Consider the following 26,198-nt stretch of genomic DNA (forward strand, 5'->3'; position numbering starts at 1 on the left):
GAGGCTTGCTTGCATTATGGCCTTTACCACGATCTCAGCTACCTTTCTTCCTTGTATGTAAAGAAGGGAGATTGCTCTTTCAAACTATTACGGAACCAGGGTTACAGGCAAACTCTGTTCCCTAAAATTGATCAAAGGATGGCACACCAACAATGGGTACTTAATTATAACAATGAGAATATGATAGTACCCATACCTTCAATAACAGTTAAATATATCCACTGAAAATAAAGCAATGTGGCAAGTTAAACTAAAAATCTGGCCGGAAAGACACTAGGCAAGTTTCCCCATAAGGCCATCATATGTACAGTAGAATGAAAGGTACAAATGACCACTCTCAAAAATGCATAATCACAGCAAATGTTGGCTACTCTTACTAGCCCAGTAACCTGGGAGAGGCACTCACAGGAAGCCCAAGCTAACATATAAGCTTCCACTGTCATGGTAGGCACACACATACCTGACTGAGCAGCTGCCCATGAAATATGGTATTCACCACCTTTAAGACCTGTTTGGTGAGCTTCCTCTGGGAGAAGGGGATGAGGATCCGGCGCGTGGTGCCCTCAGATTCGAGCTCCTGCTGCACTTTGTGGAGCAGCTCGCAGAGAAACTCCTGAGCGTCCTGTTGGTCATAGCCGCGGAAGGCAGGGATCAGGCTCCATACTGAGTGAAGCATGGCGAAGGGCGACACTAAGGCCCACTTCCCGGACCACATGACTCGGAAGAGGGTGTGCAGTTCACGGCAGAGGGAAATGTGCTTTGAGCTCGGCTCCTTGTTCTGGATGAGCTCCAGGCTCCGACTGATGGAGGCCCCGCTGTTCCAGCAGAAGCCCTCCCGCTCGCACACCTCGGCCCTGTCACTCCTCAAGGACAGTTCCGTGGCCGAGCTGCTGGTTGTCTTGCCAGAAAGCTGAGTCTTCCCGTTGGTGGCTTTGGGAAACAGATGTTCCGTTTTGGAAGGGTCAAGGTTGAGGAAACATTCTCGGAACTTCTGGAGGTGGCTGAGCACCTGGAGGATGGAGTTCATGTAGCAGGTGTTGCCCAGGTTGCGCAGGCCCGTGACGCCCGGGGCCACAGCAGGCTGGCGACGCAGCTTGAGCGCAGCGGCGGGCGCTCTGCGTGAGGTAGGAAGGGCAGTGGGGCGCGTGGCGGCCGGGCCCGCGTTGCGGGGTGCATGTAGGAGCAGCCGTGCACTCTTGCGTGGAGGGGCGCTGGCCAGCTCCTCCAGCAGCCGCCGCTTCACCTCGCGCCGCCGTCGCCGTGCCTCCTCCTTCTTGCGCTCCAGCGCCTCCTCCTGCCGCCGCTGCTCCAGCTTCGCCTGGCCCCGGGAGCTCTTCTCGAACCACAGCCGTAGCGTCTTGGCCAGCAGGCGCTGGCGCCGGTACCACAGAGCCGTGAGCATCTGCGGCTGTCCCTGAGGAGCGCGCTGCGGCGGGACCACGTCCTCGCCCGAAGCCGTGGACCGCAGCGTCCGCCCGCGTCTCACCGGCAGGTCCTGCTTCTGGCCCCGGACCGCCAGGAGGGAGCTTCTCAGCAGCTTCAGGTCCCCCTCCGGGTTATCATTGAGCACGTAGTCCTTGCACAGGTAACAGAACACATAGAGATCCCAGACTTCCATGGCTAGCGGGTGTCCAGTCTCCTCAAAGTGTTTTAGGGCGTGGTCCTCAATGTAGCGGCCACAGGCCACGTGCGAGCACTTGAGGCAGGCCCACACGGACTCGGTGGTGGCACACTCTAAGCAGCACCACTTCTGAGGGTTCAGGATGGAGTGGTCCTGGGCGAGCCGTAACCGCCCTACATGTTTGCATCTATCCATGTCTTACAGAAGTCGCCACTCTCTCAACCTGGCATGACAGAGTCCCCAAAAAAGAAAAAGAAAACACTTTCAGAAAAAACATTTTCCTTAAAAAAAAAAAAAAAAAAAAGACAAAAAGGCTTGCAATTGGTATTTCAACTCTAGATTCATTCATTTTCAATTCCAAATTGGTTCCTTTGAAAGTTAAAAAAAAAAAAAAAGGCACATTTGGTATAAAGGCGGAGAATTACAGGACAGTTAAATTACTTAAAAAGAAGTATCATACGGAAGGGTTAGCACAAATTTGAAACTTTATGGTGTTTCACATTCCAGTGAGAGAGACGAAGAGCCTCAAATAAAAAGTCAATATTAGGTTGGATGCAATATAATGCAAAGCAGAGGTATCAGGATATAAGGTAAAAATACGAAAGTCCTCAACAGTACAAAGTATCATTTTTATGAGACGTTGCTAAGGAACATTGTCTATGTGGGTTTTTTTATTTTGTTTTGAGAGGGAGTCTCACTCTTATTGCCCAGGTTGGAGTGCAGTGGCGGAATTTCACCTCATTGCAACCTCTGCTTCCCGGCTTCAAGCGATTTTCCTGCCTCAGCCTCCCAGGAAACTGATATTACAGGTGCGTGTCACCACGCCTGGCTAATTTTTTTGTATTTTTAGTAGGGACGAGGTTTAACCATGTTGGCCAGGCTGGTCTCAAACTCCTGACCTCAAATGATCCACCCACCCACCTCAGCCTCCCAAAGTGCTGAGATTACAGGCATGAGCCACCAGGCTTGGCCTGTTTTTTAGAGACAGGTCTGTGTTGCCCAAGCTGGTCTTGAGCTAGCCTCAAGTGATCCTCCCGCCTCAGGCTCCCAAAGTGCTGGGATTACAGGCATGAGCCACTGCACCCAGCCAACATCTGTCTTTTTGAAAAGAACATCTGCATCTTGCAGTAAGGGTAGGAAAACTTACCTTCTTTACTGAAAGGATAGGTAAGTAAAGAATTGGACAAATCTGACTTAGGACAAGAGATAAAGTGGCTACTGGTATTATAATAGTTAACCAAACCACCGAAATAACAACAACAACAACAAAAAAAAAACAACGAATCTTCCAGATATATATATATGTATGAAAATGCTTTTTAAAACAGTGGTAACATCCTAATCATGTTTATTTTTTTCTATTCCCAACAATGCTTCTTCAGTATTGTTCATCAGAGAAGCCTTGTGGGCAATTTCTCCAAGGGAAAGAAGCTATACAACTATTTTAAAAGAAAACTTTTATGTCTTTGAAACTTTGAAGGCGTTTTCCCCTCAATACCAGAACTTTAAATTCCCTAGGCTAGGCACAGTGGCTTGCACACTTTGGGAGGCTAAGGTGGGAGCTTGAGGCCAGGAGTTCAAGACCAGCCTGGCCAACACAGACCTCTTTCTATCTATCTATTTACTTATATATTTACATATTGTGAGACAGGGTCTCACTCTGTCACCCAGGCTGGAGTGCAGTGGTGTGATCTTCTCTCACTGCAGCCTCCACCTCCTGGGCTCAAGTTATCCTCCTACCTCAGCCTCTAGAGTAGCTGAGACCATAGGTGCATGCCACCATGCCCAGCTAATTTTATTTTTTGTAGAGATAGGGTCTATGAGGCTGGGCGCAGTGGCTCACGCCTGTAATCCTAGCACTTTGAGAGGCCAATGCAGGCAGATCATGAGGTCAGGAGTTCCAGACCAGCCTGGCCAACATGGCAAAACCGCATCTCTACTAAAAAATGCAAAAATTAGCTAGGTGTGGTGGCAGGCACCTGTAATTCCAGCTACTCGGGAGGCTGAGGGAGGAAAATTGCTTGAAATCGGGAGGTGGAGGGTACAGTGAGCCAAGATCGTGCCACTGCACTCTAGCCTGGGCGACAAGAGCAAGACTCTGTCTCAAAAAAAAAAAAAAAAAAAAATGGGGTCTATGTTGCACAGGCTGGTCTGGAACTTAGGGGTACAAGTGATTCTCCTGCCTTGGCCTCCCAAAGTGTTAGGATTACAGGTGTGAGCCACCACACCTGGCCTCATCTCTTAAAAGTAAAAAAAAAAAAAAAAAAAAAGACTAGGCATGGTGGCTCACACCTGTAATCCCAGGACTTTGGGAGTCCAAGGTGGGTGAATCATCTGAGGTCAGGAGTTTGAGACCAGCCTGACCAACATGGTGAAACCCCGTCTCTACTAAAAAAATAAAAATAAACAAAAATTAGCCGGACATGGTAGCAGGCACCAGTAGTCCCAGCTACTTGGGAGGCTGAGGCAGGAAAATCGCTAGAACCCAGGAGGCAGAGAGTGCAGTAAACTGAGATCGCACCATTGCACTCCAGCCTCAGGGACAGCGTGAGACTCTGTCTCAAAAATAAAAATAAAGAAATAAATAAATAAGGCTGGGCGCGGTGGCTTATGCCTGTAACCCCAGTACTTTGGGAGGCCAAGGAGGGCAGATCACCTGAGGTTGGGAGTTCAAGACCAGACTGACCAACATGGAGAAACACCATCTCTTCTAAAAATACAAAAAATTAGCCAGGCATGGTGGCACATGCGTGTAATCCCAGCTACTCGGGAGGCTGAGGCAGGAGAATCGCTTGAACCTGGGAGGCGGAGGTTGCAGTGAGCCGAGACTGCGCCACTGCACTACAGCCTGGGTGACAAGAGCAAAACTCCGTCTCAAAAATAATAATAATAAATAAATAAATAATTAAATTCCCTAAAGTGAATTCTCAATCCTCTTTCAAAGTAAATTTCTTTCACCTCCATTTATTCTCTACTTTTGATTTCTGAGAGCAAATGCAGTTTCATGATTAAGAGGTCAACCCAGAAAAGTTCTAAATCCAGTGTACTCTGAGTAGCCCCTTTAATTTTCCAGATGCCTTGTTTGGCCTAGTCCTATTTATGTATGCCAAAACCCATAAATAAATAAATATACTGCAGGACAGAATTAGAGAATCTTCCCTTTTTTATTGCCTGTTCCAGATGGCAGAGGCATGTCTTTATATAAGAAATCCTCAAATCATACAAAGGGATGCGATCTACACTACTCTCAAGCCAGATCATGATTTTCTTATTGCTAAGCGCCCTTTAGGTCATTTTCTGGATGTGTTTACCCACTTTTCTATTGAGATATACAGTAGTCTCCCATTATACATGGTTTCACTTTCTAAGGTTTCAGTTACCTGTTGTACAGTACGGTAAGATAGTCTGAAAAACAACATTCACATAATTTTTATTACAGTATACTGTTATAATTGTTCTATTTTAATATGTTATTGTTAGTCAATTACTATACCTCATTTATAAACTAAACTTTATCATAGGTATGTATGTACAGGAAAAAAACATAGTATACATAGGGTTCGGTACTATCTGTGGTTTCAGGCATCCAGGAGGAGTCTTGAAAAATATCCCCTATGGGGGAATACTGTAATCTTCAGAGAGGAGATTATGTATATTTCTGTTTTTATACCCTTACCCCCTTATAATGCCAAAACTTGTGGGTGCTCAACTCTTAGTGGTCAAAAGTATTCTGTCAGAATTACCTTCTGGCACTGTCTGCAATAGTACTGAAATAACCATTTTTGTTGACTTTTCTTAGTGCACAGCCAAATCAAAACACACATACATTAAAAGATGGAACAGTAAATAAATGAATTTTCTTTTTGCTACTTACTACCAACTGAGGGTGCAAATTGAGTACACACTGATGCTTACAACTAATTCCTGTGGACACAAAAGAAAGTAATGAAGGAATGAAGAAGAGGGGAAAAAAAATCAAGATACAGGCAATTCCCAAGTTTCTCACTAATTTAATATTCTTTCAAAATTTAGTCCCTGAACTACCTACCAACATCCGAATTCCCCAAGCTACTGGTTATATATACAGATTTCCTGCTTACTACTCCAGTCCTGATGAATACGAATCTGGAGAGACTTCTAAAATCTCCAACTTAAACAAGCTGTATAGCTGATTCTTTTGCACATTAAAACCTTAGTCATCCAGTAAATTATATAGGGATGAAAGACTCTTCATAGAAATCAAAGAAAGAATTATTATTTCTCCAATTCTTCCGCTTAGACTAATACTGTCCAATAGAACTTTTTGCAATGATATATTCTCTATATATCAATGAGATATATTTTAATTTGTATATATCTTTATATTCTCTATATATCACTGATCAATCAATATATATCATTGATAACATTGAGAACAGAGAATATGTACAGATAATGATATTATCAATTATTGATAATATTCTCTATCTGTATTTATTACAGTGCCATCTAGTACTATAGTAACTAGTCACATGTGACTACTGAGCACTTGAAATGTGCTAGTGAGACTGAGGGGCTGAACTTTTAATTAATTTTAATTTAAAGTCACATGTGGCTAGTGGCTATGGTATTATATTGAGACAGCACAGACTTACATACACCGGGACACACTATCTTTAGCTTGCTTTTCTTTTCTTTTTGTTTTCTTTCCTTTGAAAGATTCGGTACTAGCTAAATTGTATCTGAATAGCCTCCTCTTGTAACTCAAAACCTGATGCCTGGCAGATCCCCGTTTTAGCTTTGATGTGTCTTCGGGAATTTAATTGCTACCAAGATCTTATCATATGAAATACAGCAGAGCTTCAAATCCTACAAAGAGAGAATTATTTCTGTAAATAGGAATATAGCAATACCACACCCAGAACACTGATGCCTTGCAAAATCAGCTCCTGTGCTAAAAAAATATGCTGGAACAACCAAAAGCCAAAAGAGAGGAACACTAAAAAACCATTTCACATCCTCTCCATGGAGAGCTGTCAAATGAAAAGGGCACTCTGGAAATTCTTTCTTCTGATTTCATTTTCTGATCTATAAATCTGCTGATCACGCACATCCTCTCCTGCACAGCCCTTTTCCCATAACAAATCTGTCGTGGCGACTCGCTAACCTGCCATATGGGCAGAGTAAATCCATTCAGGAAAACACAGGGCTACTTTGCACCTCACCATACTGATTTAAGCTAGGCAGACCACCTTCTCTAGAGGAAACACGTATCTGATTATGAAATGGAAATCTCCCAAAAGGGACACAAAGAATAAAGGCTACCTTAACCAACAAACAAAAGAGAGAATAAAGAGAATACTACCTCAGCTATACTCTGGTCAAAAAAGAAGATGTGTTTAATTCACCTCTCACACATACTCTGATCACTTTATTTCAGGATAGGGCCTAACACCCATTGGCAAAAAGAAGAATTCTATTTTATATTTTTCTGATGTGTACAGGTTTTACTTTATATTCTCAAAGTCATCATACTAACATTTCCACTTAAAATGTGCATTATCCAGTGTGACAGGCACCTAGTACCCAAAACTGATAAACTTACGACGTAATTGGGAAAGAACATGATGTGTCTGAATACTTCTACATCAGCAAATTTTAAATAGATCAGCAGCTTTAAATAAATGTCCTGCACACCCTTGGTCGATCTGCATATGGGGAAAGTAAACCTGACAAAACATCAGCTTTTGCCTTTTTAATTACCATAGTTTTATCTTAAAAATCTGAATCAACTGGAACTAAGAACCATAATCAATATTTAAAACCACTCTATAGATAAATATCACTAAGTATTAAATGAAAAAATAATCAAATCTTTTCAACTTTTACCTTTTGTTCTGATGAAAAACTTCTAGATTTATCATATCATTTTTTTAAAAGTCTCCATATGAAAGATGACAACATTAGGATTCTAAATCTTTCAAAAATCTATAGCTTAAAAATATGATGCCTTTTAATTGGAGTATTTTAATTATTCTCAAATAGCAGATTTCTCAGCAGGTCTTAACAGCATGGCTACATCACCAGAAATAAAATTTCTGAGGGTTGAAGGGGAATCAACAAAAACAAAATAGCAGGAAAAAAGATAATAAATCTACTTTCAAGAAATTTCCATTTCTTCTCTCTCTCTTATCATATTGATTTCTCCTCAGTTCTTAACTAAGGACCATAGAATAATCCTGCTTAGTCTTGTTGAGACCAAGTGGCATAAATTCCAGCTTCAGAGAGAGTAGACACTATGGTAACATGCTGACAGCCTTCATTTACATAAAAGAATACTAATTACTTGGAGTCATCAACATCTGTGATTCTGCTCACTGCCATATGCGACAGCACTGGGTATTTTAACCCTTCAACTCACTAAGTGTACCTAGAATTATATCTACCACAAAACCTGCATAGACTGCTTAAATTGACACAGTGAATACACATCTACAAATAATAAATGTTAAAAATGAATATCATTTTCTGCCAACATTTCCAAGAGGTACTAGAAAACATAATCTAATATACAGTTAAGAAAAAGATTTAAAAATCAAGGTAGAAATCAAATGAAGATATAGTTAATATCCCAAAGGAAAGAGTGCTACATTCTAGAATATTATGTAGGATTGTAAAAGGCCATAAGTACAATGACACTAGCCTTTTGAATTTTTATATTTATGGCTAAAACGAAAATGAAAAGGGCGTAGAGACTGAGAAGGGTAGGCAGGGTTAGAGAAACTGTTCAGAACCCCTTTGCCAAAGGACAGTGGGTGGGGTAGGAGACTGCCGAATGGGTAGCATGTCCTCATAGGCTGCTGCCCTTCCCATTTTCCCCACCAGTGCCACTGTCTCTGAATGGGGGCTGGATAAGAGATAACCTCTAAGTCATATCGCAGCTTAGAGACCCCTAGAGAGGCTGAACTCTCTAAGAAGGGTTCGAAGCTCTGACAAAATGTGTTCTTAGCTCTCTGACCCAAGAGCTGGAATGTCCACTTATGCAGCAGCTCTTGGCCACAGTCAACAAGACCTGACATGCTAGGTGTGCCAGAGCCCTTCTGAAGTATGCTGCCACTCATTTGTCACCAATAATCAGGTGCTAATGTTCAAGAATGAGCATCTAATCATAGGTTACAGCAGATGTAAGGTTATTGCCAGCATGACAATAGCTCACTTGCATTAGGATCTGCTTTCTTCAATGAAAAAGTAGAGTTCATCTAGGGAACTGGGCCTGGCACACAACAATGGTTTGCCCATGGAAAGGGGTTATCCCTGCTGCCATGCAGGGAAATGACAAAGGCAGAACACCTGGCATGGCACAAATGCTTTGTTCCACACCCTCTATACCTTCATCCTCTGCTCTTTTGTTTGCTTCCTTCTTCTTGCTACAAATATTCTCAAGTGTCTTCTGTGTAAAAAGAGACAGATAGACAGACAGACAGACAGACAAGTTTGCCCTGTCCCCCAGATGATCCTTGACACTATTTTTAGATTCGTTCTCCTTCTGGCAAGAGTAATATGCAGGTTCATCTTCCTCACAGTTCACTCCTTAACACCTCCTTTTTGTGGAAACTGTTTTCTCAAAGATCACTAGCAGTTTCCTTATAGCTAAATTCATTAGCCTTTTCTCAGTCCCCATCCACATTTTTTTCTATGTTTAACACTGAACAAACACTCCCTCTTGAATTTTAGACAACTGTTCTTGTCTGGTTTGCTTCCTGTGTCTGTAATTATAACCCTGTTTTCATGTCTCTTCCTTGAAATTTAGGATTTCCTTAAGCTTCTGTCCTCAGCTCTCCTCTCAATTTTATCTATTTCCTAAAACTTTAAGAATCATTTCAATACAGGATTACATATTTCAATACTTTAAGGTTCAAGCAATTTTTTTTTTTTAAGAAAAAAAGAGAAAGAGAAAGGGGGAGAGAGAACAGGAGTCTTGCTCTATTGCCCAGGCTGGAAAGCAATCTAAAAATAGGTACTAAAAACTTCTTTTATGCCAATAATTGTACTTATCAGCAGAGACAGGAAGGAATAAGGGAAGAAAATAACAAACAAACAGCCAACCAATATTTCATTTAAGTCTGTGAAATGCTATGCAAATGCTGAAGAGTGATTTACTTCCAATTATGTGGTCACTTTCAAAATAGGTGTAATGTGATACTGAGAAAAATGTATGTTCTGTGGACCTGGGGTGAAGAATTCTATAGATATTCACTGAATTTACTTGTTGCAGGTCTGAGATCAAATCATAAATGTCCCTGTTAATTTTCTATCTCGTTGATCTATTGAATATTAACAATGTGGTGTCAAAGTCTCCCGCTATTATGTAGGAGACCAAGTCTCTTTATAAGTCATTAAGAACTTGTCTTATGTATCTAGGTGTTCCTATATTGGGTGCATATATGTTTATGATCATTGACTCCTATTGTTGCATTGATCCTTTTACCATTATGTAATGTCCTTCTTTGTTTCTTTTAGTCTTTGTTACTATTAAAGTCTATTTTGTCAGAGATGAAAGTTACAACTCCTGTTTTGTTTTGTTTTTTCTCTCCATTTGATTGGTAAGTCTTCCACCAAAGCTTTTTGAGTCTTTGTGTGTCCTTGCTTATGAGATGAATCTGGATACAGTGTACCAATGGGTTTTGACTTTTTATTCAATTTTCCTTTCTGTGTCTTTGATTGGGGCATTTAATCCATTTAAATTTAGGATTAATATTGATATTTATGAGTTTAATATTGTCGTTTAATGCTAGCTGGCTATTTTGCCCATTAGTTGATATAGATTCTTCATTATGGAGATACTCTTTGCCTTTTGGTAAGTTTTTGGGATGACTGATACTGGTTGTTCCTGTGTGTAATGCTTCTTTCAGAAGCTCTTGTAAAGCAGGCCTGGTGGTGGTGAAATCTCTGAGTGCTTGCTTGTTTGTGAAAAATTTTATTTTTCCTTCATTTATAAAGCTCAGTTTGGCTGGATATGCGATTCTGGGTTGAAAATTCTTTTCTTTGAGGATACTGAATATTGACCCCCACTCAGATCTGCTTTGAGTCTGATAGGCTTCCCTTTATGGGTAACCTGACCCTTCTCTCTAGCTGCCCTTAGAATTTTCTCCTTTATTTCAACCCTGGTGAATCTAATGATTATGTGTCTTGGAGTTGCTCTACTTGAGGAATATCTTTGTGGTGTTCTCTGTATTACCTGGAGTTGAATATTGTCCTGCCTTACTAGGTTAGGAAAGTTTTCCTGAATAATATCCTGAAGAATATTTTCCAGCTTGGATTCATTCTCTTCATAACATTCAGGTACACCTAGCAAACGTAAATTAGGTCTTTTCACATAGTCCCATATTTCTTGGAGACTTTGCTCATTCCTGTTTACTCTTTCTTCTCTAATCTTGTCTTCTCGTTTCATTTCATTAAGTTGGTCTTCAACCTCTGATATCCTTTCTTCTGCTTCATCAATTTGACTGTTAAAACCTGTGCATACTTCGTGGCGTTGTCGCATTGTATTTTTCAGTTCCATTAATTCACTTATATTCCTCTTTAAATTGTATCTTCTCATTAGGATTTCATCAAACCTTTTTTCAAAGTTCTTAGTTTCTTTGCACTGGGTTAGAACATGTTCTTTTTAACTCACAGAAGTTTCTTATCATCCACCTTCTGAAGCCTACTTCTGTTAATGGAATGCATCGTTCTCCATCAGGCCTTGTTCCCTTGCTGATGAGGAACTGTGATCCCCTGTAGAGGGAGAGGCATTCTGATTTTGGGTATTCTCAGCCTTTTTAGGCTGGTTTCTTCCCATCATTATAAATTTATCCATCTGTTGTCTTTGTAATTATCGACTTTCTAATTAGGTCTCTGAGTGGACGTCCAACTTGTTGATTCCCAGCACCGGAATCTGAGCAACTCACTGTGCCGGCCAAAACAGCGGCGTTAAGATTGATGGTGCTTTTCTGCCCAGGAATCTCTGATCTGGCTTCCTTCTTGAGTCCGTCCTTCAATCAGCTGAATAGGCAACTGTGCCTTCCTGGAGCTCCAAACGTCGACCAAAAGGGGACCCAATCCCATTTACTCTGCACCAAGAACCGCCGCGCTGGCCACAAGAGTCGCGCTGGCGACCCGTGGGGCTCCTCTGCTGGGAATCTCCTGGTCCGTGAGTAACAAAAATTAGTCTGAAAGCGTGGTGTCCTCTCGTTCTCTGTGCTTTCACTGGGAGCTACAATCCCGAGCTGCTAGTGATCAACCATCTTGGATCTCTCTCCTTCAGTTCAAGCGATTTTGTCTCAGCCTCCCGAATAGCTGGGATTACAGGTGCCCGCCATTGATATTTTTTTTTAGATGGAGTCTCCCTGTGTTGCCCAGGCTGGAGTGCAGTATTGCTATCTCAGCTCACTGCAACCTCTGCCTCCTGAGTTCAAGCCATTCTCCTCCCTCAGCTTCCCGAGTAGCTGGGACTACAGATGTGTACCACAATGCCCAGCTAATTTTTATATTTTTCGGAAAGATGAGGTTTCACTGTATTAGCCAGGCTAGTCTCAAACTCCTGACCTCAAGTGATCTGCCGACCTCAGCCTCCCAAAGTACTGAGATTAAAGGCATGAGCCACTGCACTGGACTACTGAGATTCTTTTGAATCTCAGGTTGAATTTTCACATAATAATACCTGTTTTATGGTATACTGTTATTAATGATATTTTCAAGATGAAACTACTGCACATGTTTTGTACTTTTTTGTTTGGTAGCAGTGATGATCCTGTACTGAGGTGTATATATATAGTTTCATCCAAGTCTCCTGGTGATAAAGATCTGAGAGATGACTGATGGGTGTTTAGGAGATGCCACCTGTGGTACAAAGCTAAGCTAGCTAGCTCTCAAGGGATCAGACTTTTTGATTAATTAACTTAATATTCTTGCTAAAGAGTTCTGTACCTAAAACCTAACCCATTTTCCAGGAAGATGGCTGACTGGAGGCAAGATGGCAAAAGAAGACTGATCATATTAAATTCAAGGATTCTGAATACAATGGGAGAACACGTGTGCACAAACAGAGGCACACACACATGCACACACTCTTAGAAATGTTATCCTTGACTCTGCAGAGAAGTGGCAGCCAAAAGTGGTTGAGAAGCAGACGGGCTAGGTAAGGATTAAGCTTCAGAGCTTAGTTATTCATGCTGCTTCTGGATCGAAGGGGTCTACTTGCTACAACCTGGTGAGGCCATTCATAGAGCTGACATTAAGTAGGTATGGCATGCATTTTGAGCCACTCCAGTATCCTGTCCCTAATCTGTCCCACTGCTCAGGCCCTGCTCAATAGCAGTTCCCTCATTAACCAGGGGAATCAACTCTGTCCACACCTTGGTCAGCTAACCCAACTTCCCTATGAATCCCAACACATTAATGTTCCAACCAATGGAAGAAAGATATCATTCACAGGCCAGAATTTTTCTTAAGCTAAGAAAAGATTATCCTGTGCAACAGAACCCCTGATCTCATTTGCTAACTCTTCCTTTTATTGAAGATAAGCATTATACTCTGTTGTTAGCCACACTGTATATGTGACCCAGTGGCACACAGATCAGCTCCATTCAGTGCAGCACATGTGTAATGAGACTTGCACAATGCAAACTACTTCCTCTGTGTTATTCTGCTTGGGATTGCCACATTGGTATTAAGAGTCTCCCTAAAGGAAAGTGGGATAAAAGTCTATACAGGAATGAAAAGATTTCTCTTTTTAAAATACTTGTTGAGATTTTATGCTTTTGAAATGGAACAGGAAATCAGTTGAGGAGAAGAACCAGAAACAAGGTTGGGTTTGGGTAATAAACCCCCAAATGGCAGGCGGATATCTGCAAGCAGGTATTTAGGATATCTGTGTACTAAAATCTGTAAGGGGAAACCCAAAAGCCACTCAAAGTCTTTTGTTATGGTTTTTTTTTTTTTGCTGTCCATAAGTTTATTGTCTTTATCTGAAAAATCCTTATAGAAAACTGGTTTAGCTCTCAGCAGCCTGCTCCTGAGCTCTGAGGAAGCTTGCCTTCTTTTGAGCTACCCGATCTGTCTTCTGAGCAAGGGACATTTTGGGGCGGTTCCACCTCTTCTTCTTAACTTCTTTCTTGGGCTTCTTTTCATAGACTGGATTCTCTCGTATAGCAGCATGAGCTTTCTTATACATCTCCTCCATCATGTCTGGAGTTATGCTGTTCTTTATGTATTGAGAGAACTGTTTCTTGTAAGCATCTTCATCTTCTTCCATTAAGTAGCGCATGTAATCTGCAACATTCTGGCCCATCATGTGCTTCCGGTGTACTTCTGCATTAAATTCCTTGCTTTCAGAATCATAACCAGGGAATCGCTTGGTACTATGAGGGATAGACAAGCCTCCATCCACAGCTCCCTTCAGGGCACCAAAAACTTTATTGCCAGTGGTAGTTCTGGCAAAGCCTGCATCCAAATAGCAGGTAAAGGCACCTGGCTGATCATCAATGCTTTCCACATTGTATTCATCACCAGTCACCTCCACTTGGCCTTCATAGATCTTGTCCATGCCAAACCTATTGAGAAGCCTGCGGGCCAGCAGCAGGCCAGTACAATACGCTGCAGCGCAATTTGTCAGGCCAACCTTCACACCATATTTTGGCAGTTCGTGTGCATATGCTGCGCAGACTATCATATCCCCCTCTATGCGGGCATAAGCAATCTGACAAATGATATCTCTGTTTGTTACACGAACTATCATCCGGTATTTGGGTGTGTTGTATTTATTTTTATCCTGTATCACCAAGCGTTTCCGAGCATAGTAATCAGTTTTACCCTCTCGTCGTCTTCTAAATTTCACTTGGTATCTCTTGAAGTAGGCCTTATTCTTAACAACTTTAACAAACCCCATCCTGCGGAATAGAGACCCGCGTCCACGGCTCGACAGAGACCTGCAGGCCCAGCAGCGCTAGGTGTGGGGGGGGAAAGGACCTTTGTTATGTTTTAACATGATCTTCCTGACAAGCCAGTGATAAAACAAGGTCTGGACTAAAGGCTCCCTGTTCTCTACTGCCACATGGAAAAATTTTATCCCTACCACTAAGAGAATCGGGGTTTACCCTTCTAAAAAGCTGACCAAGGGAATCATGGTTTGTCCCTGTAGTATACCTCTCTAACACCATGTTCTCTATGGCAACCAGACAGGCAGTCATAAAAAAACTATACATACGTATATACATATATCAAAGTATATATATGTATTTATGTCAGACTTTCTTGAATTGTACCCTTGAAATATGGGTGGTTTATTCTATGAAAATTATGCCTTAATACAGTTGTCAAGCATTATTCAGACACATACACAGACATGAGTAATTTACTCCCAATAAAATAGGGGATATAGGCAGTGGCTCCTTAAAGTATTAGGTGAAAACTGACAGGAAATGTTATAATAGATGGATAACGCTGACAATACCTACCTCTAGCGATCAATTTTGCACAAAACTAGGGCAACTAGATCTTCCTGATACAATGCCATGGAAGGTTCATAGCAGCATCACCTATTACAAAATACTCTTGCTAAAAGATCTGAGCCTGAGTCCAAGGAAGCCTTTGGATCTAACTACCAGGTTATGGGAAATATAGGAGCCAGGAACATACTACCACAGGCTGTAGTTAGCCAAATCACCAAATCAAAATGTGGCAAATGCTACAGGATCAATCAATCATCTGGGTTCTTTAACAAATAAATGGCATGAAAAAAAGGCAAGTGGGAATGGATTTGCTCTAAATTATCAGAAACCTAGAGACACAGCAATCAAATGCAATTTGTAGTTCTGATTTAGATCCAGATTTGAACAAACCAACCATAAAATGATATTTTTGAGATAACTGGGAAAAAATGTTTTAAAATACTGTCTCTAGCTACACCATTAGGTTTGTTTTTTTTTAATTTTATTGAGGTATAATTAACATACAGTGAGCTGTACATATTTAAAGTGTACAATTTGACACGTTTTAACATATACTTGTGAAACCACTGCAATTATAACAATAAACATATCAGTCACCCCTAAAAGTTACCTTGTGCCCCTTTGTAATCCCTTCCTCCACCTTCCCTCCCTACCACCACCCTTAGTCCACAACCAGAGAAACTGAACATGGCCTAAGTATTAAATGACACCAAGTAATTATTAGTTTGGTGTGATAATGGTACTGTCGTTCAATTTTAATCTTCGGATGGTTGAAATATTTACAGGTGAAATATTAATATTATGATTGATATATAGAATTTGCTTTGAAATACTCCAGGGGAAAAAATAGTAGAAAGATGAAAAAAACAAGATTGTCAAAATATTTCTAATTGTTGAGGCTGGTTGATGGGTACATGGAACTCATTATACTATTCTCTTTATTTTGGGGTACGCTTGAAATATAACATAAAAATGTTTTTAGGCCAGCATGGTGACTCATACCTGTAATCACAGCACTTTGGGAAGCCAAGGTGGGCAGATCACTGGAGCCCAGGGGTTCAAAACCAGCCTGGACAATATGGTGAGCCCCTATCTCTACAAAAACTACAAAATATTATCTGGGCATAGTGGCATGTGCCTGTAGTCCCAGCTTACTCAGGAGACTGAGGCAGGAAGATTGATTGAGCCCAGGAGGTTGAGGCTGCAGTAAGCTGTGATTGTGTCACTCACTCCAGCCTGGGCACGAGAGCAAGACCTTGTCTCAAAATAAATAAGTAAATAAATAAATAAGTAAAAATACTTTTAAAGACAAGCAAACAATATACTAGTAGTAAGAGAAAACCTTGGGATACAAGCTATTCACAAATTAGACAGGTTATGAGATACTCTTCATTTTTATCATCATTTCTAGTTTTACTTTGAAATGTACCCTTTGAAAAACACCTCCCACCTAATCCCCCACACCAAATCAAAGTGGTACAGTTTTTCTCAGCAGTGTTAGTCACAGAGATTGCCTGCATGAGCCTTTCTGCCTGGGCCTCAAGTCTGCCTTTTAGACTAAGGTGGCAACCCCTAGCTACCACCCCCGACCCCACCACTCTACCAAATTTCTTTCGGTAACCTCACCAGATTTTTATCCACAATTTGTCCACAAAATTTCCTGATTATCTCTGGCTTTGCGGGGCATGAAGCCACTTTAGTCAGTCTGTTGAAATGCCCTGGCTAAACAAAATGATTTTCTCTCTTTCTGAAACTTCCACTTCACTGAGGAAGAAAAGTCCCAGGCTGGGCACAGTGGCTCACGCCTGTAATCCCAGTACTTTGGGAGGCTGAGGTGGGTTGATCAAGATCAACCTGGCTACCATGGTGAAACCCCATCTCAACCAAAAAATACGAAAATTAGCCGAGTGTGGTGGTGGGCACCTGTAATCCCAGCTACTCCAGAGGCTGAGGCAGGAGAATTGATTGAGCCTGGGAGGTAGAGATTGCAGTGAGCCAAGATCACACCATTGCACTGCAGTCTGGGTGACATAGTGAGACCCTGTCTCAAAAAAAAAAAAAAAAGAAAAGTCCCTGATTTTTTAACAGTTCTGCTCCTTCTTCATGGACTCCAATTATCGAAGTAGAAAGAAGTTCATCCTACGTAAGTCTCACTGTAGTCTCAGCAAACGGCAGCATAAAAATTCTGTTTTTCTGACCCCAGTCACATAAAGGTTACCCTCAGACTACATGACATTTGGTTTTACAAAGCAAAATCGGCCACACATATCCATCACAGTATTCACAAACACCACCCAACAGGTTGGGTTTCAGTCATAGAAACAATGTGACAAATAGCACTTGGTCTAGTTTAAAAAGCCTGTTGAATCCCTAATGAATCTGTAGTAGAATAATAGAATACTAGTGCTACCACTATAAAAGCTAACTACCAAATGTATTTTCTCTAAGAAAATTATTTCAAACTTGCAATTCCAGACGCCAAGAATTGCTTTCCCAGCTGCAGCTCAAGCAGTGAAATCGGGAATCTCCCTCCTCCCACTTTCTCCACATGGCTGAAGAGGGCTTTCCACACATGGTCATTTGTATGGAAGACACATATACATTAGGAACTGCCTGCAGAGAAAAAGAGGAACAATTTCTGTGAATAGAAAATAAATCTGACTGGAATTTACAAATGGATCCTCCACATTAGAGGCTGGTGTTGGTTATTTCAGTGGTTGTTCTAAGAAGTGGGAACCCGTCGTCCTGATGTCCTGCTGCTTAAACGACCGCAGTCCATTTAGCTCTGTGCCTCTCCTGCAACGTACCGAAGCGTATCTATCAGGAAAGAGGCCCATCATATTTTACATGAATAAAGAGAACTTTTAAGCACTTAGTTTCAAGAGCAAAGATGACAAATACCCAAAGAAAAGCAGCCAAATACATAGGAGTATTTGTTAAATATATACAGAAGGAGAACACTGGAAAGTACAAAGAGGTCATTCAAGCACTTTAACAGAGAATAGATTAAATGAATTATAAATCAGCCATACATGGAACTACCAGTTATTTTTTAAAAAAGGAAAAAAGGGGCAGGGCTGTATATACAACTCAAAATATAGTATGTGAAAAAAGCAAAGAGGCAGAACAATGTATGTATTATGAATGTACATATAAGCATACATATACACACTCATGCAAATAAGAGGATAAACAAGAAACTGGTAACAGCACATGCTTTGTGGGGTGGAGGTGGAAAGGAGAGTCAGTCGTCAACCTTTGCACCTTTTGGGGGGAAACAATCACCTGTTTTAAAAAAGGACATTGAGAAGATTCAATGTTTTGGTAATCTTAAAAATTGAGGCATCAGCAAGATGACTGACAATAAACACAGAGATAATATGGTTTACCATGTTTTCCTTAAGAAATAAGATTTAGAGATAGGCAATCTGATATTTATGGTATATAGAGTACCTAAGGAATTCTATTTAGTAGCACTAGTCATTACAAAAAGAGTCCCCTCCCCACGTCTCTTCCATAAGCTGATGACTGCAAAATGCAGACTCTGAAAAGTCTGTACTCTGCAGAGCAATATAGCAGTGCCTCAGTCAGTCAAGTGTCAATCATTTGACATTTCTTATCAACCAAGGTACCAAGGTAATTTCTAGTCTTCTTCCCCAGGGGCAACTACCAAAACTGTCCATAGAAGTGGATTTGTGGGCAGACTCTCTTTTCCCCAACTCTCAAGAGATGTTCCTTCCCTCATGGAACAGCTCCTAACATTATTGCAGTTTACTGGTAATATATATATCTCAACATCCAACCAACCTCTCTGAAGCAGGGAGTGGAGGTGGCGGGCAGGGGGAATGGTGGGGGTGGGGGGCGGAGACAGAGAGAGAGAGAGAGAGAGAGAGAGAGAGAGAGTGTGTGTGTGTGTGTGTGTGTGTGTGTGTGTGTGTACAGTGAAGGCAATCAGCTGAATGGTGAAGCACTCCTCCTCCATACCATTTTAAATTCAAAAGGTGCACTATAAGCCTGTTTCTTAGTGTCTAAAGTTGGAGAGCACTGACACCTACACTTCAGAGAGCTGTTCTGAGGGAGGCTCAAATAAGATAGCCACATATTCTGAAAGTGGTTAAACCTAATCTAAATACTGGCTGACTTGGCCAGCCTTGTTACATCCCCAGGCCAGTTATTTTTGCCTCCACAGGGCCTAAAGTCAGACTGGTTAATTCTGCATATTACAGTAACTGAGTCTCTAGTTTTGATTTTATCCAGATAGTTTCATCTAATAAGGTGTTCATAATAAGCTATTCTTAAACAAGAAAATGGAGGATACTTTTATATTAAAAACAAGAAAAATCACTATCTTTTCAAAGCAAATTGGAGGGTTTTTCTGATATTATCTATTTTCTTAAATCTTTAAAAAATGTTTAACAGCCCACAGTGCAAGGATAATAAAAGTCTGATTAAGATTAAAAAAAAAAAAAACCCAGAGCATTGCAGGGTGCGGTGGCTCATACCTGTAATTCCAGCACTTTGGGAGGTCAAAGCAGGGGAAGCACCTGAGGTCGGGAGTTCAAGACCAGCCTGGCCAATGGAGAAACTCCGTCTCTACTAAAAATACAAAATTAGTTGGGCATGGTGATGCATGCCTGTAATCCCAGATACTCGGGAAGCTGAGGCAGGAGAATCGCTTGAACCTGGGAGGCAGAGGCTGCGGTGAGTCGAGATCATTCCATTGCACTCCAGCCTGGGCAACAAGAGCGAACTTTATCTCAAAATAAAACAAACAACTACACATAAAAAACCAACAAACCCACACCCACAGCATCACAAAATGCAGTCAAAGAAAGCAGAATCAGCCTTAGCTCAGTCTCCAGTGAGGGTATGCCCATTGAATCCTTACAGGTCCAAGAGAATGTGCTGTGTGGCAAAAATATAAAGGGGGGCCTTCTTTCAAATAAGGCATAGAAAGCATTTCAAAGATGTGAACTGTGCATGAACCCTCATCTCTTGTAAAAGAATAAAGCAGAAGTACTTCTGGGAACTCAACTATAGTGAGTAGGCACAAGAGGTGAGAAGACTGAGCCCTAACTTGTGCAAGAATTAAACAGGCTTACCACAAAAAGAGGGCTAGTGCATATCCAGACAATGAACTTAATACACTTTAAGTCCCACAAATCTCAGCCACCTCTGCCCTATTTTAAAATATCAACCTCCTGGCATGCCAGTGAGTCTCACCATTTGAATTAAGACATCAAATTCCCTATTAAACACAAATATTTAAGGGAAATACCCTAAGCCAATCAACTACCAATAACTAAGTTCAGGTTAATTTACTGTAGCAGGAGATGGAAAGCAGAGCTCAGGCATATGATACTGCCTAAGTAAATGTTAACAGAAAGAAACTGAAGAGGAAGGGAGAAGCATGAATCACTGCATCACTGCCTGAGATCCCATAGAAGGAAGTTCCGAGCCTTAAGGTTTTAATGGACATCAACAAAGTCACTAAAAAAAAAAAATAAATACATACACACACACACACACACACACACACACACATATATATATATATATATGAGAACACAAAAAAATAAGTCTCATTGACTTCATAATTTTTTTCCAGCATCCCTCCTAGGTTGCCTGTGGTAAATGTGCTGAACACTGCACACCTATCAATGAGGTATATTCTTAGCAAATATTCAGTAATGAAACATCATATATATGTAATTTATTGTTTTTAAGAGATGTGAATAATTAGAAAAGTAATTATTCTAAAGTAACCTTTAGACTAATAACCTTTAGTTTATGAACAAGGTGTTGTGTGAGCCTGATTTCTCAGTAAATTTTAAAATTATTTTTGTCTTTTTTGTCAAGACATTCTACCACTGAATGTTTATTATTTTTAAGTTAGTGATCACCAACAACCTATAGGCAAGGGTAAAGAATAGCTTGTTTGAAGACAGGACAACAGTCTCATCAAACCACTGATTTAGCTACAACCAACTTATCAAAATATATATCATCACTATACCTTCACTATACATTCATATAAAAACTTAACAGAACTAAACTGGGCCAGGTACAGTGGCTCATGTCTATAATCCCAGCACTTGGGGAGACCGAAGCAGGTGGATCACTTGAGTCCAGGAGTTTGAGACCAGCCTAGGCAACATGGTGAAACCCCATCTCTACAAAAAATGCCAACAGTCATCTAGGCATGGTGGCACACACCTGTAGTCCCAGCTACTCAGGAGGCTGAGGTGGAAAGATCAACTGAACCCAGGAGGCAGAGGTTGCAGTGAGCTGAGATCGCACCACTGCACTACAGCCTGGGTGACAGAGCAAATGAGAGCCCATCTCAAAAAAAAAAAAAGAATTAAACTGCTTTAGTTTAGTTCTAGGAAGGAACTAGGAATAAGAAACATCCTATCTAATATTGGCAGAAGCAAAATAATACATATTACACATTCCAAGAGACCAAATAATAGATCTCTAAGGAACCATTTAATGCATTACTAATTCTAAGAAGCCAACCTGTGAGTCTGCCAACATAGAAATTGTTCCAGACATGATTTGCACCTTAATGGGAAGGTGGGAGCAGGACTGTTAGGGTGATGATGTCATTGAGCATGTTCAAGAAATAAGGAATTGTCACATGGCAATGATATACAATGTCTCCAAAACATCAATTAAAGTTTAATCTTCTGAGGTTGAAGTTAGAAAAAAAATAAGTGGACACAATAATCCATCTGCTAAAAATACTAAATCCTGAGGTTTGAGTGACTGCAGAGTTTTGGGGTCCCCAAACCCAATCAAAGTGACCTAGATATAACCTCAGAGAGCAAAAGAGAATATGACTGTGGAGGACTGCCAGCCTATGCCTGACCACAAACTGAAGGTCAGCATTAAGACGGGAGCATCCTGGGCTGGGTGTAGTGGCTCATGCCTGTAATCCCAGCACTTTGGGAGGTCGAGGCGAGTGGATCACGAGGTCAAGGGTTCGAGACCATCCTGGCCAACATGCCGATCTCTACTAAAAATACAAAAATTAGCTGGGCATGGTGGCTTGCACCTGTAATCCTAGCTACTCCAGAGGCTGAGGCAGGAGAATTGCTTAAACCCAGGAGGTGAAGGTTGCAGTGAGCCAAGGTTGTGCCATTGCACTCTAGACTGGGCAACAGAGCAAGACTGCATCTTGGGGAAAAAAAAAAAGAAGGGGAGCATGCTCTCTCCAATGGTTAGGCAGTGTTCTTCCTTCAGCTAAAGACAGCAAGTCCCCCAACTAAAAAAATACAACTACCCAAACCTGTTGCTATATAAGGGCCTGATACCAACAGTCACTAAAACGATCCAGCAGATTCCCTCTGCACTGATTCCTTGCACAGAAAACCAAAATTGATTTTCCACATATCTTGCCTTCAGGGAGAGAACGTAATAACAACCAAACTCAAGTACTAGTGAGCTTAACAGTTCTATTTCTCACTGAAAATGAAGCTTCACTCCAATGATGTTGATCATATAAGTCAGTTCCCAAGAAACTGGGCATCGTATGTTATTCTCACAAAATTGAGGCTGTGAACCTTTAGAGATACGGTCTTGACCCTAGTTATGACTTCACCAAGGTAATGCCACCTGGGAGGGCTCTCAGTAAAAAGCTAGCTAGCTGGCATTTTCAGAGGTAGGTTACTCTCCATTTATTTAAGATCTCTCCAAGTAGAATATAGTCAGACAGGCTGGGCACAGTAGCTCATGTCTGTAATCTCAGCACTTTGGGAGGCCAAGACAAGTAGATCACTTGAGGTCAGGAGTTCAAGACCAGCATGGCCAACATGATGAAACCCTGTCTCTACTAAAAATATAAAAATTAGCCAGGTGTGGTGGTGAGCACCTGTAGTCCCAGCTACTTGGGAGGCTGAAGTAGGAGAATTGCTTGAACCCAGGAGACAGAGGTTGCAGTGAGCTGAGATCGCACCACTGCCCTCCAGCCTAGGCAACAGAGCAAGACCTTGTCTCAAAAAAAAAAAAAATGGATATAGTCAGACAGAATGTGTCTGGGTCTGGATACTTTTTAGTATTTTGAAAATTAAGTTGCATTACAAATAATTAAATCAGCTATCATTTATTGAACACTTACTACATCCAAGCACTCTTCTGAAACTTAATATATGTCATTTATTTTTCTCAACAATCTAATGAGGTAGTAATTTTAACCCCACTTAAAACAAAACAAACAGGCTTAGAAAGGTAGGCTTCTCCAAGGTTGCATTGCTGGTACATGGCTGAGCTGTGAGATGGATTACAAAGCTGGCTCTTAGTCAAATGTGACTGACCACTCTCAGAATTTAAAATTTTTTTAATTTGCATTTTCTTCTTTTTTTTTTTTTGAGACGGAGTTTCGCTCTTGTTACCCAGACTGGAGCGCAATGGCACGATCTCGGCTCACCGCAACCTCCGCCTCCTGGGTTCAGGCAATTCTCCTGCCTCAGCCTCCCGAGTAGCTGGGATTACAGGCACACGCCACCATGCCCAGCTAATATTTTGTATTTTTAGTAGAGATGGGGTTTCACCATGTTGACCAGGATGTTCTTGATCTCTTGATCCACCCGCCTCGGCCTCCCAAAGTGCTGGGATTACAGGCGTGAGCCACTGTGCCCAGCCTAAATTTGCATTTTCTATATTATTAAAGTAAAATTGAACATTTCTTCATATATCTGTTGGCCATTTTCTTTTCTATTCTGCGAGTTCACAAAAATATAATCATGGCCAGGCACAGTGGCTCACACCTATAATCTCAGTACTTTGGGAGGCCAAGGCAGGTGAAATCACCTGAGGCCGGGAGTTCAAGACTAGCATGACCAACATGGAGGAACCCCATCGTTCCTAAAAATACAAAATTAACCAGGTGTGTTGGCACATGCCTGTAATCCCAGCTACTCAGGAGGCTGAGGCAGGAGAATCACTTGCACCTGGGAGGCAGAAGTTGCGGTGAGCCAAGATCACGCCACGGCACTCCAGCCTGGGCAAACAAGAGTGAAACTCAGTCTCAAAAAAATCAAAAACAAAAACGCATATAATCACCACTATAGCCACCACTCACATACGAATTTACCAAAACTAATAAGAACTAAACTGCTTTGAAGGTGCCATCAATAGAAACATCATATTTAATACTGGCAGAAACAAAATAATAGGCATTACATATTCCAAGAAATCAACCAACCTTTGCCTATTTTTTGATTAGGTTGTTTGTATTTTTCATATTAAATGATTAGAGTTTTTTATATATTCTGAATACAAGGCCTCTGGCAGTCAGATGTGTTGTAAATATCCTCTGTCTACATTTTGTCTTTTGTTTAAGGCATCTTTTGTTATACATAAAATTAACAGTTAATACAATCATATGATGCATCTTTTTTTTTTTTTAACGAGGAAGCTCTCTTCATTTATTTTGTATGAGGATGAAGAAGAGGATTATGTGATCACAGGAATGTTGCATGCAGGATTATCTGAAGCTGGTATCACCAGGCCCTCACTCTGCCAAGAGGTAGTCTTGGAAGAGGCAGCCAGCTCATAGATGCCCTGGATCCCTCCATGCCAATCATAAAAAAGTCATGACTGTCCCTTTCTTGCCAATCTGCCAGGGCTCCAGGGGTAAAAAGCAAATAATTATCCTGTCCTGCTCTGGAGCTAGCCCCTTGGTGAGAAACTCAAAGAAGTGGGCGCTGTGTTTGCGGTGGTCCTCAGAGGTGCCCACTATGCCAATGAAGGAGACGGACGGCTGTGCGCAGGGCTCAGTGGACCCACTCAGCGCCATGACCAGGCCCAGCCACACAGTCACATTCACGCGGTCCACAGGTTTGCCCAGGATGGAGGCAGCAGCATTGCAGAGTCATTTCTCCAGCCCCATGGGCACTTGGTTTGCAAGCAAATTCATGTCCAGCTCTAGAAATGGCATGGTGGCAGCCATATGATGCATCTTCTAATTTCATCTTTTGTTTATGAAATCCCTTCTTATGCTAAGGTAATGAAGATATTTGCCAATAGTTTCATGTAAAAGTTTTGAAGTTTATAGTTAGGTTGTCACTATATCTAGATTTCCCCCCCAGTCTCTTCTATTGGCCTATTTGACTCACCCTTAATCATTTGAAATTTTTATTGGCATTTATCAAATTTATAAACTTATTTAGGGAAAATTACCTCTTTATGATATGGAACCTTCCCATCCATGAACATGGTATCTCTCTGTTTATTCAGGTCTTTTGATTATGTTCCTCCCCAAGATATACATTTCTTGTTTAGCTATTTCCTGGATACTTTTTTTGTGGCTACTGTGAATAGGACCTTTGAAAAAGTATACATTTACTAAATGATTACTGCTGGTAGACAGGAATGTGACTGATTTCTGTATTAGGTTTAATCATATGAAACTGCAAGTAGCAGCCACTCCAAAAACATACCAAATGGTAAAGACCATAGACACAATGAAAAAAAATGCATCAACTAACAGGCAAAACAACCAGATAGCATCAAAATGGTAGGATCAAATTCATACATAACAATATTAACCTTAAATGTAAATGGGCTAAATGCCCTAATCAAAAGACACAGACTGGCAAATTGGATAAAAAGTCAAGACCCATCAGTGTGCTGTATTCAGGAGACCCATCTCATGTGCAAGGACATACATAGGCTCAAAATAAAGGGAGGCAGGAAGATCTATCAAGCAAATGGAGAGCAAAAAAAAGTAGGAGTTGCAATCCTAGTCTCTGATAAAATGGACTTTAAACCAACAAAGATCAAAAGAGACAAAGAAGGGTATTTACATAATGGTAAAAAAATCAATGCATCAAGAAGAGCTAAAGATCCTAAATATATACGCCTCCAGTATAGGAGCATCCAGGTACATAAAGCAAGTAAGTTCTTTTTTTTTCCTTAGAAAGTAAGTTCTTAACGACCTACAAAGAGACTTAGACTCCCACACAATAATAGTGGGAGACTTTAACCCTCCATTGTCAATATTAGACAGATCAACAAGACAGAAAATTAACAAGGATATCCAGGACTTGAACTCAGATCTGGACTAAGCAGACCTAATAGACATTTACAGAACTCTCCACCTCAAA

The 26,198-nt window shown here is 41.1% G+C and overlaps 2 protein-coding genes and 1 pseudogene across 22 annotated transcripts in view; all 3 read right to left on the minus strand.

The window, feature by feature from the left end:
* The window catches only part of USP49 (ubiquitin specific peptidase 49), a 105,946-nt gene that overhangs the window by 14,048 nt on the left and 65,700 nt on the right, over window positions 1–26,198 (minus strand). For 13 of the 19 annotated variants that reach the window (XM_035295617.3, XM_078369142.1, XM_054253989.2 and 10 more), the window contains one exon: window positions 461–1,844. In XM_035295617.3, the coding sequence (XP_035151508.1) occupies window positions 461–1,816 (1,356 nt within the window). In that variant the 5' untranslated portion in view covers window positions 1,817–1,844. Of the gene's footprint in view, window positions 1–460; window positions 1,845–19,592; window positions 19,823–26,198 lie in introns of all 19 variants that reach the window. The other 6 variants (XM_054253984.2, XM_054253977.2, XM_054253985.2 and 3 more) reach the window with 1 other exon arrangement.
* The window catches only part of LOC100406802 (large ribosomal subunit protein uL18), a 78,329-nt gene continuing 65,700 nt past the window's right edge, over window positions 13,570–26,198 (minus strand). For both annotated transcript variants that reach the window (XM_078369151.1, XM_078369152.1), the window contains exon 4: window positions 13,570–17,907. In XM_078369151.1, coding sequence (XP_078225277.1) covers window positions 13,635–14,528 — 894 coding nt within the window. In that variant the 5' untranslated portion in view covers window positions 14,529–17,907 and the 3' untranslated portion in view covers window positions 13,570–13,634. The remainder of the gene's footprint in view (window positions 17,908–26,198) is intronic.
* On the minus strand, window positions 24,518–25,195 carry LOC144582141 (D-dopachrome decarboxylase pseudogene; annotated as a pseudogene). Its single transcript, XR_013534210.1, has one exon. The product of XR_013534210.1 is annotated as a D-dopachrome decarboxylase pseudogene (transcript).

Source organism: Callithrix jacchus, chromosome 4 (genome assembly GCF_049354715.1).
Source record: "Callithrix jacchus isolate 240 chromosome 4, calJac240_pri, whole genome shotgun sequence".
NCBI lineage: Eukaryota > Metazoa > Chordata > Mammalia > Primates > Cebidae > Callithrix > Callithrix jacchus.